This window comes from Mustela erminea, chromosome 10 (assembly GCF_009829155.1).
Source record: "Mustela erminea isolate mMusErm1 chromosome 10, mMusErm1.Pri, whole genome shotgun sequence".
In the NCBI taxonomy this organism is placed as follows: domain Eukaryota; kingdom Metazoa; phylum Chordata; class Mammalia; order Carnivora; family Mustelidae; genus Mustela; species Mustela erminea.
The window spans coordinates 90,442,597-90,462,970 of NC_045623.1; the positions used below are offsets into that span (position 1 = coordinate 90,442,597).

A 20,374-nucleotide genomic window follows, 5' to 3' on the forward strand; every position below is an offset into this window, starting at 1 on the left:
CTTTTTTTTTTTTTTTTTTTTTTTAAAGATTTTATTTATTTATTTGACAGAGAGGAGAGAAATCACAAGTAGGCGGAGAGTCAGGCAGAGAGAGAGAGAGAAGCAGGCTCCCGCTGAGCAAAGAGCCCGATGCGGGGCTCGATCCCAGGACACTGAGATCATGACCTGAGCCGAAGGCAGCGGCTTAATCCACTGAGCCACCCAGGCGCCCCACGTCTTTTTTTTTTTTTAAAGATTTATTTATTTATTTGAGAGAGAGAGAGAGAGAGAGAGATCACAAGTAGGCAGAGGCAGGCAGAGAGAGAGAAGGGGAAGCAGGCTCCCCGCTAAGCAGAGAGCCCGATATGGGGCTTGATCCCAGGTCCCTGAGATCATGACCTGAACCGAAGGCAGAAGCTTAACCCACTGAGCCACCCAGGCACCCCTCTCCACGTGTAGTCTTAAAAAAAGAAAAATTCCAGTCAAGTCATGCAGCTTATTCTTCCTAACATGTGACTGCAGTGGTTCCCCAGGAAGATGCTTTCTATTTCCCCGTCTGCCAGAGATCACTTGGCATTTGTGTATGAATGTGTGGTGGGGGGATGGGGTACAAGGCTTGCTGACTCATAAGTTCACTGCTACACACTGCCTGACAGATTGCTGAAAGACAAAACCAGGCTGCCTGGCATCAATCTCAAACCTGTTATATGCAGAAAATATAACATTGTTGTGATCCTCAGAGAAAAGCGGAGGCAAAATTTGGGCAAGGGGTGTAGGAAATAGAATGACCGTAGTCTTCAAACAGCTGAAAACAGCCCCAATAACAGCAGTCATTAAAAACCGCTAGACACTGGGACGCCTGGGTGGCTCAGTTGGTTAAGCAGCTGCCTTCAGCTCAGGTCATGATCCCAGGGTTCTGGGATCGAGTCCCACATCGGGCTCCTTGCTCGGCAGGGAGCCTGCTTCTCCCTCTGCCTCTGCCTGCCTCTCTGTCTGCCTGTGCTCACTCGCTCTCTCTCCTTCTGTCTCTGACAAATGAATAAAATAAAATCTTAAAAAAAAAAAAAACAACAAAACGCTAGACACTGTGCTATTTTCAGTCTATGTTTCATCTCATCCTCAAAACAACCATATGAAGTCACATAGGTTAGTAAATGATAAACTAAGACTTCCATTCTGTTTGTCTCTAGAGTCCAAACTATTTTTTTTTTTTTTTAAATATTTTATTTATTTATTTGAGAGAGAGACAGTGAGAGAGAACATGAGCGAGGAGAAGGTCAGAGAGAGAAGCAGACTCCCCGTGGAGCTGGGAGCCCGATGCGGGACTCGATCCCGGGACTCCGGGATCATGACCTGAGCCGAAGGCAGTCGTCCAACCAACTGAGCCACCCAGGCGTCCCACTAGAGTCCAAACTCTTAACCGTTATGCTCTACTGCAACATCAAGGAATGATTATTCTATCTAAATCCAGAGAACAGTGCAAGGAAAAGTAGATTAAAGTTCCAAGTTAACAAATTTCAGCTCCCTATAAGGAAGACCTAATGGTCTAGGTTACTCAATGATATTGGGAGGTCCTGGGGTTCCTAAAAGTGTGAACGTTAGGACAATAATCTGCCAGATGTAGACCTGGAAGTTACCTTGCAATTCAAACACTCATTGGTTCCATTATTTTATTTTTTTTTTAAGAATTTTATTTATTGGGCACCTGGGTGGCTCAGTGGGTTAAGCCGCTGCCTTCAGCTCAGGTCATGATCTCAGGGTCCTGGGATCGAGTCCCACATCGGGCTCCTTGCTCGGCAGGGAGCCTGCTTCTCCCTCTGCCTCTGCCTGCCTCTCTGTCTGCCTGTGCTCACTCGCTCTCTCTCCTTCTGTCTCTGACAAATGAATAAAATAAAATCTTAAAAAAAAAAAAAACAACAAAACGCTAGACACTGTGCTATTTTCAGTCTATGTTTCATCTCATCCTCAAAACAACCATATGAAGTCACATAGGTTAGTAAATGATAAACTAAGACTTCCATTCTGTTTGTCTCTAGAGTCCAAACTCTTAACCGTTATGCTCTACTGCAACATCAAGGAATGATTATTCTATCTAAATCCAGAGAACAGTGCAAGGAAAAGTAGATTAAAGTTCCAAGTTAACAAATTTCAGCTCCCTATAAGGAAGACCTAATGGTCTAGGTTACTCAATGATATTGGGAGGTCCTGGGGTTCCTAAAAGTGTGAACGTTAGGACAATAATCTGCCAGATGTAGACCTGGAAGTTACCTTGCAATTCAAACACTCATTGGTTCCATTATTTTTTTTTTTTTTTAAGAATTTTATTTATTGGGCACCTGGGTGGCTCAGTGGGTTAAGCCGCTGCCTTCAGCTCAGGTCATGATCTCAGGGTCCTGGGATCGAGTCCCGCATCGGGCTCTCTGCTCAGCAGGGGGCCTGCTTCCCTCTCTCTCTCTCATTCTCTCTCTCTCTCTCTGCCTGCCTCTCCGTCTACTTGTGAGCTCTCTCTGTCAAATAAATAAATAAAATCTTTAAAAAAAAAAAAAAAGAATTTTATTTATTTATTTGACAGAGAGAGATCACAAGTAGGCAGAGAGAGAGAAAGGGAAGCAGGCCCCCTGCTGAGCAGAGAGCCCGATGTGGGACTCGATCCCAGGACCCTGAGATCATGACCTGAGCCGAAGGCAGTGGCTTAACCCACTGAGCCACCCAGGCGCCCCATTGGTTCCATTATTAAATTCCACTTAACGTCATGTGTTACTCAATTTTAATAACAGGTTTTGACACAAGATTACCCAACTAACCAGGAGGCCAAGTGGTACTCACCTTTATGATGTTGGCACAGAACCGTTCCCAAAGTGACAGCTCTCCTTCCTTGATCCATGACATCGTTCCTGACCTGGCAGATGAGCCCAGAACAAGAAGACACCAGACAGGTAACCCTGGATAAACAAAAAAGAGACTAAATCACCAGAGCTTGCAAACTGCTTCGGATGACTTCGCAGAGATTTATCTGGACTGTGGAAAGTGGCTAGGTTTAGGATCCAAAGACTCTGGTCTGTAATTCTTCACCACCCAGAGTTTATAAGCCAATGAGACCTTTGGGGCAGAGGCCTTTCCTTGGTTTTGGCTTGGTGGACCTTGCTGCTATCCCCTTTTCCTCGGCATCTGCACTGACTGTTCCTGAACATCCCAGTCCACTTCCTGCCACATCGTAGTGCCTACATCCTGATCCTTCCCCGGTTTCCTTCTTCTCCATCTTCCCCGAGACCGTTTCCCATTCTGCGCACCAACACACTAATCCTTTCAGGTGTCGCCTCCGTCACCTCAGTATTCTCCCAATTATTTATTCCCTCATTCATCTCTTCCACTGTCCCCTCTGTTTCTCCCACAGCCGCCTCCCCGCCCAGCAGTCTCCCCTCTCGCCCACCGCTTGAACCCAGCACCTGCTCCGATCCGCCCGGCGCCTTCCAACTGCTCCACTTCCTCACGACGTGGCGCTGGAAGAACACGTCATCGTTGGGCGCTGGAACACGCCCCCTCTGTCAACCAATGGGCGGGGCTCCGCCCTGCGCCTGCGGGCTGGGAGGAGGGGCGGTGCTAGCGTTGCCGGCGAAATTCGCCCTCCCGGGATCCGAGAAAGGAGGATGGACGGAGAGGTGGAGAGGTGGAGACCGAGCGAAAGACCGAGCGCCGCGCTCACGTGACCGAGGGGGCAGGGGAGCGGGCTCCGGGCCAAGTGGCGGGGTTCAGATCACCTGGAGGAGCCCGGAGGTCTGTAGAACCAGATCAGAGGTGTCCGGCAGGCTGCCCCACAGGGCAAGAGTTCGGGGATCCCGATGTCAGAAGCGCAAGGGCTCAGCAGCAGCTGGTGGCAGGTTAGGACTGTTAAGAAATGGGGCTGCTTGCTGGAAGTCCTGAGAAGTGGGCGTTGGAAGTCCTGGTTCAAGTCTTAAATTCTGTATTTACATGTTGTAGTTTTATTTAGTGGATTTAATTGCTTGTTAACTTCCTAGCCCTAGTCTGTCTCACAGACGCACTTACTATCAATGCACCTTGTGACTTAAAGCACTTATATTTTGGGCTTTTCATATTCAGGACCTGCCCAGAGCAACTCAAAATGGGATTGAGGCTGGTAAGAGCTCTAAGAATGACCAATGAAAGGCCATCAGTTAACCCTGATCGAAAAATCAAAGGCATTAAGCTCTGTAACCTTTAAGGAAAACTGTTGCAGGAACTTGAGGGACTCACAAAAGAAACTAAAAACAGTTCAATTTTCTTAAAAAAAAAAAAATTAAATAAAAATAAATTAAAAAAATTTTTTTTCAATTTCTAAAGAACCTTCTTGTAGTTTCTCACTTTGTAGTCTCATCAAGGAAATAAGGCCAGGAAGAGTTCTTGCACTGGTAGCTCCCAGTTCATGTCACGTGAAAGGGTTACTCTTAACACACGTGATCAAAGAAAGCCCTAGAGAGGAGTAACCCACCCCATGAATAGTCTCAAGCCTTTCCCTGCTTCCTGCTTTGCATCCTGAGAATTAAGTTTCAGCCTAGCTGATTAGATCAATTTTGCAGGAAGACCATTTACTGAAGCCCTGCAGTTTGCTTTCAGCTGCTTCCGTGGTCAGTTTTGACTTTTGGTATGAAGTTTCTGGAACGCATGTATGAAACTTCTTACTCTTGTCCGGCCGTTTCTGTGCACTTTGTGTACTAGATGGCACGCCTCCAATCAATTTTTTAAAAAATCCCCTCCCTTGTTGGAGAAGTTGGGGGTGGGGGGGGACACTAGATGTTTTAAAATACAATGTTCATTAGAAAGCTACCACACTTGGCCTCAAAGAAAATGTTAACGTTTTTGTATAGCTAATCAGTGTTACTTCCTCTGGCCTCAATTTCCCTAGTTTCACTATTTCCCTCCCTGGGGTGCTGCAGGGGGCTAATTAATTAAGATTTGTAAAAGGCTTTGAGGAGCAGGGGAGAAAGTATTAGGGTCTCATGCCCCAAGCCATGGCCCCATCCTTTCATCCCAGCCAGTGGCACAGGCAACCCCATTCTTATGCATGCCATGCTCCTAATCCCCTCTTGAATGTGGCAGCTTCCAAAGAACAGGACAAGAGGCCTTAACTAGAAACAAAACTCCACTGTAATGAGGTGCTAAGAGGACTGAATTTTCAAATTCATTTTTAACAAAATGGCTGAACAGGAACTGTAATGGCTCTTCCCTGACTTCTGAGTCCCAGTCCAAGAAGATAGGAATTATAGAAGAAAAAACAGCCTAAAGACCCAACAAGAGGACAGTTTCAGTACCAATAAGTTTTTATTTATTCATTGTATTTTCCCAGGGTAAAGAGAGAAGGGAAAAGGGACAGCATGTGTGTTACAAAACAATAGCAAGTGGGAAAGGAATTATCTGGCACAGCAAAATCAACCATCAAATAAACACTCCCCAGAGATGGAGTTACTAAAGCCCCAGGGGGCTCAGTCTCCTGCAGTTCAGAAAAGGAGGGGAAGGAATCAGGGAAAGAACAGATAGGTACAGCTTTCCTACCACCCCCCCCACAATAAATTCAAAATTCAAGATTTCACACAAAGCTTTGGTTTCTAGCAGTAAACATGGAGTTACATTCGTCCGTCTCCTATTAAACAATCTTGTGGCCGCTTTGACGTAAGTTTCTTACACCTGCATAAAAGTTCCTGAGTGACTTGGATATACATTCATCTTCCCTTTCTTGGTCTCCCAACCCTACTTTCTATATGGAAGGCCCCCACCCTTCATTGCTTCTGCTCTCTACCCTAAGACTGGAGATTCAAGTAGGTTTATTCCAACCAAATATAAGCATATTAATATGAATCACATCAAGGAATGGTTTTGGCACAGGAGACTGGGAACAAGGGAGGAAGTGTTCTTTGCTCCTACCAGATGGAAATGTGTATGTGTGGGGGCTTTTGGGGGGAGGGGAGATAAATGAGGGGTAGGGTAGGAGTCAGGTTTTTAGGACAGAAGATCTGGCCCAAAATAGGAAATAGGGGAAGGGAACACAAAAGAAAGGCTGGTTTAAGATCGCCACGCTTCCAGAGGATCACCAAGCGATGTTCCAGATTCTTTTCCTGGTGCAGAACTTTTGTCAAAGATGCTTTGGCTATTTTTCTCAATACAAAGAGAAGTTTGTAAACAATAAAACCCCAAAAGAACATGGAGAAGACCAACACATTCTATTTACACAAACCAGGCCACCTAGCAATCACCCAATCTGCTATTAGTGAAGTCCTACGAAACCCAGACAAATAAGGTAACTGGGGGGGGGGGGGAGGGGGCAACGAGCAGGGTAGACAAGAACCCAGGATCAGACACACATCACCCAATGCGTTCTATTGCATTTGCCCCATTTCAACAGTGAAGTAGGTTTGTGGTGATCTCACAGTATGTAAATAAAACCTTTTCTCCTTTAGCTACCACGACACTATCACTGCTACAGCAGGGCATGGCACTGGCTCTGGGCACCTCGAAGAAGCCATGGCTTATGGAATCTCTGGAAGCCAGCAAGAAAAGCCCAGAATTTATAAAGGTTAAGAAATTTAGCCTTTGCTTCACACACCCATCCCTGGGCAGCTCAAGATGGGTCCAGAGTTATTATTCTTAAACCCAACCTTACCAACTCATTTTAAAATACGCATGAGCACACACACACTCACACACATACACCCTGTTGTGCATGGTAGGCCTAGCCCCAATCCAGTAGAGGATGCATCTGGTATGTAAAGTGAGTCCTGTCCCCTGGGATTAGAAATCTGGAACAGGAATCCCTTATTACACATATAGACAACTAATCTGGGCTTCCCCCTCGGCACCTTTCAGCTGGTGCAGCCTCTCCTAATACTACTTCCTGGACCATCTTTTCCTGTTCAGACCAATTTCCAATCTTAAAGCAGGAGGTCAAGTCATGGGGAAACAGAGTTAAAACCTAGTCTCCCACGGATCACTGAAGGTAGAGGGGTTTCAAGAGAACACTATGGCAGAAAAGCCAGCTCTAATTGCCAAAAGTGAGGTAGTTCAATAGGCTATGCACTCCAACTAGATGTTCGCCCTGGTGCTCAAACAGCAAACATTCCTGCTGTGTAGACCCGGAGCTGCTGCCGACTTATCCCTGAGATCGCTCATGTACCTGAGAACACAGTGCAGGAATGAGGGCCTTAAGATTAAAATACACAAAAATACAAAACCAGAATATTTATATTACGAAAACAAAGTTAAAATGCACAAGATACGTCATTCGCACACAGCTAGTGCAGTTGGCATCCTGGAGAAAGTGGGGCCCAAGGTGCGCTTATCCATGGGAGCAAATAAATAAAATTCTGTTGGCCCGGAATGGGGTGGGAGTCAGCTTAGGAACAGTAGGTCTGTGGCCGTTCCCCCAACCATCCTGTGGCTACTGTCACAACCCACTGCTTGAGACAGTCCTCGGCACCCTATATCCCAACAGTGGGTTACGAGACAAGATGTGGAAAAACCCTGCCTTACCCCCAAGAGACTCCTGCCCACAAAATGTAGTGGTTCGTGGGTTGGGCCCATCAATCTGGTCTCATGCTTAATCTCTACATTCTGACATGGGAAAAATTACTATTACATCTCCTTCTTCAAAAGGAAAACCATTTCCCTCTCCCAGGCCACGTTCCAAAGTTGGAGATCCGGGGGTGGACACTCAGATAAAGCACACAGGGAGGGATTTTCTCCAAAACCCCTCAAGAGCATCTGGATAGAGCATGGTTGGAGTTCATTGGCCTCACCCCTTCCCCCCTACCCTGCGCCAAGAGGGAAGAGGGGGTGATGCTGTGGACCCCGGCCTGAGATGCACGGCAGAGCCAGCTGCCCCCTACCCGCCCTGCCCCCACTTTCTCCACTTTCTCCACTCTGCCGATTGCTGCCTCCTCCTCAAAACTTCCTGATCACAAAAGAATTGCCCCCACCCACTGTAGCTCAATTCTGGGCCTCTGGGAGCAGGGCAGGGCTATGGATCTCTTCTTCTTCTTCCTCCCGAAAGTAGGCAGGCTTTCCCTGAGAGCTGGGTGCCTGCTGGGCCTTCAGGGGACACGAGGCCACCATATGGCTGATGCTTTGGCAGAAGTGGCACTTCTTAGGCTGGGGTGGCAGCTTGCATTCCTTGGCATGGTGGTCTAGACCTCCACAGTTGTAGCACCTGGTACAGAGCAGGACGGGAAAGTTGAGAAAGGAGCTAGAGCACAAGTCTACCTCTGAGTGAGGACACCTGGGCTCTGGTCAATTACTCTATCACTCCCCTTCCTGGAAACTCATTTCCCCACTTAGAGAAGGAAGAATATGACCATGACTGATACCTCCAAGTTCTTCCCAAATCTGTAATTGTCTAGATGGTATCTTCAGATTCAGGTCAACCTGAAAATACTGAAATATCAATGGAAATCATGGACCCCAATTAGGAACTGCAATTTGGAAGATAGGTAAGATGCTACCTACCTAAGATGCTACTCTTAAGAAATGGTACCTGTCCTTCACTAAAAAAGAGAGATAATTAAAGGAGTCACACTATATGGTCTGCTCCAGGACACAGGGAAGACAAAAGAAACCAGCCACTTGGGAGAGATCTAGAAGCCAACAGGGACATACACCAGTTTGTCCCCAGCACTTAGACTTTCACATTCGTGGTCTCCTTTGCTTCTAAAATAATCAGTAAGGCCAGCATCACTACCCCTAATTAGCCATGGAGGCAAGAGCTCACAAAGCAAAATTACTCGTCAAGTCAAAGAGCTAGTTATCAAGTGCCCTTCTCACCTACAGCCCTCTCCCCACCGCCCACAGCCTAAGGCAGAAACCCAACACCAAATTGTTGCTTCATTTTGTTCTTTGGTGTCCTGGTCCAAGAAAGGGGCTAGATCGGGAGAGGACTCCCCTTTCAAGGGGACTTCATACCTGTCTCCGCCTTCATACCTGTCTCCCTTTGATCTGCGTTTCTGCATGTTCTTCCCTTTGGGCCGCCTCTCACTCCCAATACAAAACACCCCACCAGGGCCGGTGACCCTGATGGATTCTAGGCCCTTAGCAGACTTCTTAAAGGTGAACTCCACTGCCTCACCCTCCTTCAGGCTCCGGAAGCCCTCCATGTGCAGCTTGCTCTGGGGAAGGGAAACATGATTTAATATTAGTCTCCATTCTAACACCAAAAAACTGCACACACACATTCTTGTAGAGTATGAAGAAGAAGTGTAATATTTCCATGTTTTCAGTAAAGAAAGCGTCAATCAAAAGAGCCACCACAGTTAAAAACAAGAGATCTATGTTACATGAACAAAGAACAATCATAATACATAAACAGATGCCGTAATATTTTGGGTAGGGTAGTTATTCTCATTTAAACTAAAATAGAACAGATGGGAAGTTCTTAAACTTAGCATTCATAAGAAATCAACAAATAGGGGCGCCTGGCTGGCTCAGGAGGTAGACTGTGTGGCTCTTGATCTTGGGGTCATAAGTTCAAGCCCCATGATGGGCTTAGAGATGGAAGGAAGGGAGAGAGGCAGAGAGGGAGGGGAGAGGAGAGAGGAAAGGAAGAAGAGAGGAAGGGAAAATAAACAAATACAAAATTGTAAAATATAACAGCCTTGTACACTTTAAAAATACTGAGGTGTGAAAAACAAAGTTTGAGTAAGTACAGAACAATTAAGTGGGATGCATGCTCCTGGACTGGGTCCTGAAACAGGGCAAAAAATCCATTCTGACAACTCACAAAATTTACATATGGAACACAGAGAAATGTTTCAATATTAATGCCCAGGTTTTTTTTAATCTTTGTACTGAGATTGTGAAAGGAAATGACCCTAGTTTCCAAGATACACACCGAAATATTTAGCAATAAAGGTGCCTGATGTATCTTATGATTAAGGAGCCAAAAAGACAAACCATAAGAGACCCTTAGTCTCACAAAACAAACAGGGTTGGGGGCGGGGGGAGAGGGTGGTTGGGTTATGGACATTGGGGAGGGTATGTGCTATGGTGAGTGCTGTGAAGTGTGTAAACCTGGCAATTCACAGACCTGTATCCCTGGGGCTAATAATACATTGTATGTTAATTAAAAAAAAAAAAAAAAAAAAGGAGCCAAAAAGTGTATCTGTACAAGAAGAATGACAAGGCAAATGCGACAGAATATTAAGACTTGCTTAATCTGGGTAAAGGTCCTATGGGGCGTTCTCAGGATTATTCTTGCAACCTTCTTCCAAGTCTGGAATTCTATCAATGTAATGTTCCTGCAAGGTCAAGAGAAAAGACAGTATGACCCATGCAGATGGATCAGTAAGTTTAGTCCAAGAGACCCAAGTGTATATAGAAAAATCAACAGGTGAAGAAAACAGTTCAAACTGTTGAGAATATTAGCTACCCATTTTGGATATTGAGCAAGACTTCTATATTGTCTATCTCATTTATGCAAAATATATTCCAGAGGGTTTAAAATCAAAGTGTTAAAAAAAAAAAAAAAAAAACCACCTTGTGAAAGTCAAGAGATAGACTGATAAAACTTGCTATGAACCAAGAGGTAAATAAATCTGAATTATTTGACTTGAACAGATGACCAGATACTACTGGGTGAAGGAAAAAAAGATCAAAAGATCCAGAATGTTTGAAACAACCCCATTAAAACACCATGTTTATACCATTATTTGAAAATACCGACACTTTGCCCAACAGCCTTCCCCCAAAAAAGGGAGTTCTCACATAGCTAGCTGAGCGACAATAACAGGGTCAGGAAAAACCCAGGGTTCCCCGTTTAAAGCTCACAGTCTTGACACTTAATACATCAACATCTCCATGCTGGTGGAGGTGACCCCCCTCTCCCATACCCTCCCCAGGACAGACTTCATGATAGCTTACTCCATTACAGTCAAACATCCAAAGAGTGTATCAAATGTCAACAAAGTGCAGCCATCGAAAATAGGGTTCAGAGAAGCAAAAAGACCACTGCACCCAGTCTTGGCTTGCGGGAGCTTGAATAAGGAACATGTTACGCAGGTGGTGGTTGGTAGGAGGAATATTTCAAACTGGGACTTGGGCCTTAGGGGCCACATGCTCTCTAGCCAGATGGGATCCCCAATTTATCCATCGTTTAAGTTGTTTTAATTCAGATGGCATTTCTGAAGACAAAGGTCCCACTGGGATCACCGGCAAAAAGCCTAAGCCTGAGTGCTACATACCGTAGTTCCTGAAATGGTTTTACCAACTGTTGGCTGCATGACCTAAGTCAATCGTTCACCTTTGGCCCTCAGTTCCTTCAGAGACTGTAGTAATAAGTAAGTTACCCAACTAAGCTTCTAATGAAGATTATGTGGGTATGGAAACATCAAGAATGTGCTCAGCTAATATTTCATGTATTATTATCTGTAGCTTTTGTTCCCCCAGTTCCATCATAGGAATAGCCTCTCCCTTCTTTTCCTTCCCACAGGAACAGCCTGGGACAGGCGGACGGCTCCCCTCCCCCAAGGTTGAAGTGAGGGCAGGGGCAGAGAGTCAAAGCAGGAAATAAAAACAATGCAGAAAGGCGAATGCTGTTGCACCAAAACAACCCTGATGTAAGTTACATTTGACTTGTTTCTTACTCAACTAGGACAAGCCCATCTGCCAGGAGGTACAAGCCCAGGTCCTCCCATTTGCTTAGTGGGCTGCGAGGCTGGGACACTCCTAGCTCCAGTTGTGATGGTGGAGCAGATAAGTGTTTAACAACAAGGGTTTGGAATCTGAGGGCCTGTTATTCCCCTTCTGTGCTGACCTATAAAATGGAGCAAAAAGTAATTTTATAAAGGAGCTCTGAGGTTTTGTGCATGAAGAGTAGTTAACACAGAGCCTGTACACACAAATCCTCAGTGAGCGGAAATTATCATCAACCCCTTCAGACTGGAACAGGGCACGGTCACAATGAGAACCAAGTTATCAGGAGTCTCAAAATTTTAACTCTGGTTTTTATAACTACGGAAACTCGGAAAAAAAAAATATCTATTTACACCTCCTAGGTTTACTGGCAGAACAAGACAATACCAGTGGGGGCAATGTGAAAACTGCCTGGTACTCTTGGGTCATCCACTCCCCAGGATTGGAGGATCTGAGGTCTGTAAGATCTCAAAAGTTAAAAAAAAAAAAAAAACCAAAACAAAACAAAAAATAACCCCGCAGGCACCTTACCATAGCTGGTCAAGATTTAGACTGGTGGTCTCCAGGGGTGGCTCCCTGCCCTCCCTGCCCCCCCCACCCCGCCCCTTTCTACAACACATAGTTTGAATTCCTCTCTTATCAGATAGGTAATCACCGTGCTGCCCCACTGAGCTGGCCTCACAGGGCCTGCATCAGAAAGGAGCCTGAAATTCTTGCTACCACCCCCACCCCACCCCCAACCACACACAAAGCAGGGCCCCGCCCCTCTCCCCATCCCCTCCAAAAAAAGAAAAGGCTTGTGGGGGGAGGGGTAAGGCTTGAGCTCCCCCAATAGAGCCCAGCCCCAGGAAACAAAGAGTTGACACTGGTTGGTTCTGGTGGTCAGATTCCTGGAGTTCCTGAGGCTGCAGCTCCGACCCCCCCACCCCCACCCCACATTCACCACATTCATCAGTTCCTTCCTCTCCACACTGGGGTTATGGTCACGGAGAGAAATGGAGAGACACCTTTCTTCCCCAGTCAAGTCGGCTGGGTCTGCCAAAGTCACCACCAGTAGCCATCCTTCCTTCTTCCCGACCTGCCATCCCAGCCTTACAGGGACAGAACTACACAGGACCCCTGCCCCCCTAACCCTCGCCTCTGGTCAAATCCTTTATGCAGGAACCTGAATGAGGATTATTTATTCTGATCAATTATTTGAAAAGTTGGGGTGGGGGAGGGAGACAGGCTTCCTTCCCATCTTCCTTACCTAGTTTGTTCAGCGAAGGAGGGTGGGCAGTTCCCAGGGGACCCATTGCACTGGGGAGGATGGCATTTCTTTTGGGTGGCAGGGAAGGGCTCAGGCCAATTCAATATTTAGACCCTCTGCTTCCTTCTTAATACCTCACCACTATCTCCACTAACCTTCCACTCTTCAAACACTCCAGCCCCAGCATCAATCTGGGGCTTCGGCAGTTCACATAAAAGGAGTGACATTCTCTGTCATTCCGAGAATGGGGTGGAGTAAAAAGGACACCTGAGTTTCCCTGGAACTTGCTCTCTGAAGGTCGGACATACATGGGTTTGTGTTTTTTTTTTTTTAACCATTTGTAAAAGCAAGGCCACCCCCTTTATCACCAGCTCCAACAATGCCCATGTTTAGCCGCACTGCTCCCTTCTACAGAAGCGGCAGGCAGAATTTCAAGGAAACTTGCTTTGGTTTCAGGGAGGCAAGCATGACATGAGTTCCTGGTTTTTCTGCAGCTCTCAGGGCCATTCCAGCAAAAGACTGTCTAGTGTGCTCTCTATTCCCTCAGCGCTAACCACCTAGCGGTACACAAACGTTAGGGAATAACCCAAGTTCCCCACTATCCAAAGTCACTCATATTTACCCATGCTTACTAAAAGCTAAGGAGAGCTCTAAGCACTTAACCCCTTATACCAAGTCTGCCAAGTAGGCCTCATAATCACCCCATGTTACCGCTGAGATCAGGGAAGCAAAGAAGGGAAGTATATCGTCCAAATTCAGGGAGCCACAGAGGTGCTCTGATGCCCACTAGCCTGACCCTCCAGCCAGTGCTATGCAGTATAATGCAAATCACACATACATATTCTAGAACTTTCTGAACCAGAAGTAAAGGAAGCCAATGAAAGAAAGGACTCAGTCCTGAGGTGTCATCATAGTCCTCCTACCTGAGCTTCATTCCTGAAGGTAGGGCTTGGTAGGGGCTAGGAAACCAACCGGTTCTACCTGAAACAGCTTGTCTGATGATGTGTCAGGGAGGGTTGAGGAAAGAGATCAGCCAGAACTAGAGGCTGCCCACACAGGGACAGCCCCCACATGGCACCTCCGCTCAGATGCAGCGGGGACCCCAGCTCCTGCGTTTTCCACCAGATGGCGCTGTTCAGCAGCCTGTCTGCACTGAAAGCCAGAGCGGGAGACTGAAGGAACAGCCAGATTGGGAACCGCGAAGCCTTATCTCCCGAACTCCCGGGGCAGTCAGTAATCGTCTGTCCTCAGGAAAGCGTTTCAAGGGGATCACACTTTCAAGGATAGGGAACTGACTTCTCACCAGGCCCCCATCCACCCAAGGGGTGCAGGAGAAAGGGTCCTGGAGTTTTCAGCCAGAAACCTAGTTGTTCACTTACTCTTCTTGGAATTTGAGTTCCTGCTTGAATTAAGTAACTCCAAGCTGAGATCATTTGAAGTGAGTTTGTACACACGAGGTACTATCCCTGAAAATTTTCTCCTCCTCCCCCACACCGCCTGACCCCAGACTTCATAGAGATAGTAACTGTTAACTCTTGCCTGCAGGAAGAAGGGAGGGTGGAGGCTTTCCCTAGAGCAGCTCCCGCCTCCGCCCCCCCAAAACAGGCAATTCTAGTAGGGTGGTTTGATTAGGAATGTTCAAGAAACAACCTTGCCCTGGGGAAAGTCACTAAAAACCACTTACCAGCAGAAAGGTGACAAGTTTCTCAGACTGAAAGCTCACTCAGGATCGTGGCACAGTCTTTCCTTGGGACACTGTCTAGAAAGCATGTCTCTTCAGAAAGAGAGACCCGAGAAGATCCCATAATGCTCAAACTAACCTCTACCAACTTTCTGAAAATTAGGGTGATTCACTTAGTTTTTTAAAAATCTGATTTGTCCGGTTAAGATGAAGAACTACGGAATGACCAAACCTGTGGCTTCCAGTCCACAAGCAGAAACCAGAGGATCCCATCTGGGTCTCCACACTGTGACATTCAAGCCACCAGCTTTCACCGTGCCCCTCAGAGCCCAACCCTACTTCAGACCTCAGTTCCGAAAGCGCAGTTATCAGCATAACACATCCTCCCTTTTCTCCAATCTTTTTCTCTGGAGGAAGATCTCTGCTGACCGGGACCCCAAACTGTTAATGTCCTCCTGATTGAGGAGCTCCTTCTTTCTTCATGGGCATTTCTTCTGCCCACCAAGCCCATACTAGTGTAATAGGAAGAAACTAACCAGACAGCTAGCTACTCCCACTCTTTAGAAGAGCTTACAGGTTAGTTAGAGGAGAGGTAAGACAAGCACATCACTAACTAGATATGAGGTGAGTAATCAGAAGCACCAGTAAAGTTATAAAGCAGGTGGGAAATATCTCTCCATTCTCCCCTCCCCAACCCCAGCACCCAGGAGTCCTAATCCAGACCCCCGCCTGAGGTAGCTCTCCCACTCAGCCTTTGCAGAAAAAGCAAGCCACGTGGCTTCAGTATTGAAATTTTTTCTCCTAACCCAAACTTCGTCCCTTAGTCAGCTTGGGGCTCTTCTTTTGCCTCAGGCCTTCCAATGCCGCTTTTTAGCTAGAAAGCCATCTCAGACATAGTTGGGATCTGAAGAACTGTAGAGTAAGCAGGGAGCCTTTTCTGGTGCTCCAATTTCTACAAATCTTGGGGATTTGGGAGTTGAGCCACAGGAAACATGAGTTAAGCCAAAACTCTTACAATAGCTATGAAGATCTCAAAATTCTTGGTGAATCTAAAACAATTTCGTGGCTTCTAGCTCCTGCTTTCCCTGTGTAACTATTTCTCAGCTGAGGGGGCAGGTATTCTGCCTCTGGGACGGCATGGTCTGGAGATGTTTTTAGTTGTCACAATCAAGGGATGCTCTGAGCAAAGGGGTTATCTTTCTCAAAATATGTCAATTGAGGTTGAGAAACCTTAATTTAAGGGCGGGCCATCTGCCAATACTATGATTCTTAAATTCTCCTAAACACATGGTTAAGCAGAGGTTCTGGATCTAAAGATGTGTCTGAACAGAAGTGTCGTTTAGAGAAATCTCTTTTACCTTTTTTTTTTAAGGGTAAGGGGAGGTTTTCTTTCCTACTCCTCTACTCCTGGGGAGGCCTGAATTGTTTTGAGAGGGAGCACAAGAACAGTCGTGAATAGTGCTAGAAACCAAATAAGCCCAACCTTGGAAAGGAAAAGAAAATATTAAATTGCTTTCCCCCCTTTTCCTTTCTTAGAAAGGGGCTTCCTGACCCTCTCCCCTGGCAGACATTTAACGGGACAATTATCCTTCTCATCATCTCGGGCTCCAGGATACCCACCACCAGCAGCCAAAGAAGGGGAGGTTTTCTTCCTAAAGAGAGCAGCCTTACCCCCTTCTCAGCTGCCCCCCCAATACCCAGACTTTGGGAACACGGGAACACATTCCTTCCACAGAACAATCTTTAGGGACTGTCCTGAATCTACTCTACATTAGATCCCCAAAGAAATAGTTCAGATTTCTCAGGTGCAGGGACTATAATCACCAGTCTACTGCTGTCGTAGGGTTTGAGGATCAACCCGAGCCCGGGCAGCATGCTATCCTACCAGGTAAGGTTCAGGGAATTTCCACTCATTGTCCTCTGTGACTGTTGGTAGAGGGCATTTAGGAGACAAATTCTTGATTCCTTCTCTCTGCTCAACTCCCTCTTGATAACTTACTCAACAGTGGCATGTCCCTGGACATTCCAAGACCCTGAAGTCCAGATTATCTCCCAAATGACCCATTTAAAGGAGCTTGATGCAGTTTCCACTCCCCAAACCTGAAGATCCTGGCTTTCCTCTAGAAAATCCAGTATTTTCCAACTGCTTTTGATCCCAATGTTAAGTGAATCAGGGCACAGATTCATCTGTTCAGGAACACCTTCCTTGGGACTGGACAGCACTAACGAACCCCAGATGAGGGGTTACATTCCTTCCAGCCCCTATTTGGCAGCCTTTGGAAGGGACGCAAGAAAATGTTGGGTCTCTTTAATTCCAAGCCTCCCAAAATTGGGGAAGCTGTCCAGTCCATCTCCAGACCAAGAGATTTTAATCTCTTTGTGATCAGATAAATGGGAAAGTGGGAGAGCTGGCTACCCCGCTGAGGAGGGCCATTCAAAGCTGGTTCCTGTAATAAAGTGATTTAATAGATCTAAAGAGGCCAATTCCCTTCATTCTCCCGCAATTACTTCCTGTGGGTTATCATTCACATATGTAAATGAGACAGGGAGTTGGGGGCAAAGCCTGAACAAGTTGTCGGGTGGTTGGGGGTGGGGGTTAAGGGTGGGAGAAGATACAGGACGCAGCCAGGAGGTGGGAAAGTAAGCTGCGGCATACCCACCCAGCAGGGCAGATGTTCCAGTAGCCCAGTGACCCCCCCTCCCCGCCAAGTACCCCAACATGAACTGGGTCCCGGCACCCCCCCATCTCCCCACTCCGTGTCCTCGCGTGGAAGGGCACGCTCGGGAGACTTCCTGGCAGCCTCCCACCAGTCCACCCAGGATCTCCCTTCTCCACCCCTCCCCCTCCAGAATACCATCCCTGAGGCTCCAACCCTTAATCCCCACATCCTCCTTTCCCCTCCCCCCAGGCTCCTAAAGCCAACCTCTCCGAAGTAACCCCTCCCTGCCCGGTCTGGGTGTCAACCTACTGGACCCGAGATGATCCATTTCTCTTCCACGTCCCACACCAAACCTCCGAAGGTGGAAGGGACCCAAAGAGCAACTTCCTTTCCGTGGTTGTTATGGGTGGCTGGTGTCCCAGGACCACCGGAACACTTCTAAGATATACAGCAGGGGGTGAAAGGAAGAGGAAGCCGGGGAGGAGGGGAACCTGAAGTCTCGGGCTCCTTGTTCGAGGCTGGAATGTTAGGACAGCAATCAATGGCCGTCTGGGGCCATAAATGCCAAGCAGAGAATAGGTCCAGAGGCTAGACTCCTCCACCCCCTGCCCTGCGACACTGAATTTCACCCCCACTGGGCTGCCTTGCTTTAACTGAGAACTTGGGGTTGTGACCTGACTCCCTCCCAGCCCGGACTAGGAATCTAAGGCCTGGACTCCGGTTTTCCTTCCTGGTGGAACTCCACGGCCAAAGCCCAGTAGGTTAATTATGTGCCTGAGATGGGTACGCTGTTAGAGGTTTCAGGTTCCCAGAGTCTTCAAGGATCTGCCAAACTCACTAAGGCCCCAGGGCTTGAGTTTTGGGTGACCACCTGGGCGAGGAGACCCAGCTGACTTCTCAGCTTTACCCCTGCTTGATCCCAGAGAGGTTTGCCTGCCTCTCTCCCGCCAGAGAGCTCCACTCACACTTTAGTCAAAGACGCTGGGCGCTCAAGGCCCTGCTCTGAACGGGGCATGTGCTTCCCTGGCCGGCCTGCTCGCCCTCCCCCCACCGGCAAGCACAATACAACCTTAGTTTCTGCCACATGGGGTCACCTCCCTGCCCCCTGCCCCCTTCCCAAGGGAAAGAGGTAACAGACACGTGGTAAGCCAAAAAGGTTCCGGGAAAGGTTAGGGGTACGGTTCATAGACTCAGCAACCCTCCCGGTCCCGTTGGAGTTAATGGGGACTCAGGACTGGGGTGCCACGACACAGATGGGAGCGCACAATGAGGGCCCACGATCTCCCTCAATCCAACAGCCGAGTCTGTCCGCCCAACCTTGAATATGCGCGCCAACATCCCCTTCCCCCGGCGAAGTTCCCAGCGTCTGTCTCACCTGGTGCACAAAGACATCCACCGGGGGGTCAAGCGCGACCCCGGCGCGGGCGGTCATGGACAGGAAGCCGAACCCCATGCGCACGTTGAACCACTTACAGATGCCGGCACCGTGCAGCAGCTGCGGCTCCTCGGCCGCCCGGGCGGCGTCCTCCTGCGCCTCCTCCGGCGCCTTGGCGCAGCCACCTGGAGGTTGGGAGGACGCTCAACTGGGGGGCCACGGAATCGGAGGGTGCTCTCGAGACCCAGCAGGGATACCCGAGTGTCCAGCCCGCGGATGGGCACCCAGGTGGCTGCAGCTACCAACCACCTGGCGAGGAAAGACATGTCCTGGCCGCCTCCCGCGCTCCCCAAGCTTACACTGAAGCCAGTGTTGCCCCAAAAGTTTTGCTCCTCTTCCCACAACACGTTGCCCGGGGATAGATGGCCGGACAGGCCCCTCCTCTTCTCTCCCTCCGCCCCCGTAGCCTCGGTGTGCACGCCACTGGGACACCAGGGTTCCTTGGTCCAGAAATGGCCCCTGAAGCAGGAGGCCGCACAGACTTAGGGTCCTTCGGCCAGTCTGGGGGACATTTCCCCACCTCCCTTTTATGTGGCTCCTGGGCGCCCCTGAAGCCTAAGGTGTCCCCAGTAAGTCCCGAGCTCGAACCTGCAAACTGCTGGTTTGACACAGAGCCCATGGTAGTCGGCTGAGCCCACGGCCCCGGGCCCCTGGTCGGGTGGCTGCTGGCCCCAGAGAAGTCCGGAGGCAAAGGGGTGGCTCGGAGAAGAGGCCGCTACATCTTCCCCAGCACAATAGCGGTGGGAGGGCCCACGGCTTTTCAAAGGCTCCCAAATTCTAAAAGACAATGACCCAACCCCCCGCGGGCAGCCCCCTCCCCTCCCCTCCCTCTTCTTTCCCCTCCCTTTCCCTCTGGCTCCAGCTCCGGCCCTCCCCCATCGTTGTGGTCTCTGACACCTCTGGGGTGTCTCTTCTCAGAACCTTGAGGTTTGACACCCCCTCCCCACACACACACATCTGGAGATGGGGGCCGTCAGCTCTAGAAGTCTTGAGTACCCCGGAATTTGGAATCCTGCACTTTAACGACTTAGTGGGGGCCCCCCAAAGCAGCATACAGGTGGGGGGCTTATGGAGGGGGGTAGTTCTAAAACCATGTGACTGCTCCCACACACACTCACACACCACCCCCACCCCCCGCGCAGATAATTATACATTCCAGAGAGTTGGGGGAGGGAGGTGTGAGCCTGGCAGCCCTGGCCAATCAGAGACTCAAACCACCTGTCAAGGGAGAAATGGATGAGCCCTCCCCCTCCCCCAGCTCTTGAGCGCCCCTCCCCCTCCCTTCCCCTTCAGGCCTCCGAGCTGACCCGGCTGCTTGGCGCTGACCCGCTCTCACCCCCCACCCCCGTGTGCTTAGATAGACCTGGAGTTCAGGACATTAGGAAGCCTGGGATGGGGAAGCGGGGGGGGGGGGGGGGGGAGGCTGGAGACGCAGCAGGGCTGACCTCCAGTCCTGACCAAGGCGCTTCCTCGAAAGGGGCTGTCTCTGACTCACTGAATGTCTCTGCCTCCCTGAGTTTCGACTGTTTCTCTAGATACCTCAAAGTTCTCCTAATTGATTCTGTGTAAAAAATCCTTTCCTTCCAAATCTGTGTCTAAAACTGATTCCACGTGGTGCTTCCTGGGCGAGCAGGAGGAATCCAAAAGTGTTCCTCCCTCATCCAGCTGTCCTCATCCTGTCTCCATCCCAAACGCGTCCCTAT

The 20,374-nt window shown here is 48.6% G+C and overlaps 2 protein-coding genes across 4 annotated transcripts in view; both read right to left on the minus strand.

Annotated features, from left to right (window-relative positions):
* Positions 1-2,911, minus strand: part of DHDDS (dehydrodolichyl diphosphate synthase subunit) — a 33,588-nt gene extending 30,677 nt beyond the window's left edge. For all 3 annotated transcript variants that reach the window (XM_032361469.1, XM_032361468.1, XM_032361470.1), the window contains exon 1: positions 2,806-2,911. In XM_032361469.1, the coding sequence (XP_032217360.1) occupies positions 2,806-2,868 (63 nt within the window). In that variant the 5' untranslated portion in view covers positions 2,869-2,911. The remainder of the gene's footprint in view (positions 1-2,805) is intronic.
* A 2,851-nt stretch (positions 2,912-5,762) lies between these two features.
* Positions 5,763-19,427, minus strand: LIN28A (lin-28 homolog A). Its single transcript, XM_032361471.1, has 4 exons — positions 19,260-19,427; positions 18,612-18,796; positions 8,941-9,125; positions 5,763-8,173 (listed from the first exon to the last, which is right to left on the minus strand). Exons 1-4 carry the CDS (start codon positions 19,288-19,290, stop codon positions 7,954-7,956), a joined length of 621 nt encoding a protein of 206 aa, XP_032217362.1. The 5' UTR covers positions 19,291-19,427; the 3' UTR covers positions 5,763-7,953.
* Between the last annotated feature and the right edge of the window lie 947 nt (positions 19,428-20,374).

Bases quoted from the DNA above. Each gene is read 5' to 3' on its own strand.
- LIN28A (XM_032361471.1), bottom strand. From the start codon at position 19,290: ATGGGCTCTGTGTCAAACCAGCAGTTTGCAG. The intron at 18,797-19,259 runs GTTCGAGCTCGG...CCCAACCTCCAG, and splicing joins GTCAAACCAGCAGTTTGCAG to GTGGCTGCGCCAAGGCGCCG. The intron at 8,174-8,940 runs GTATGAAGGCGG...GCTCTGTACCAG, and splicing joins CGCAGATCAAAGGGAGACAG to GTGCTACAACTGTGGAGGTC.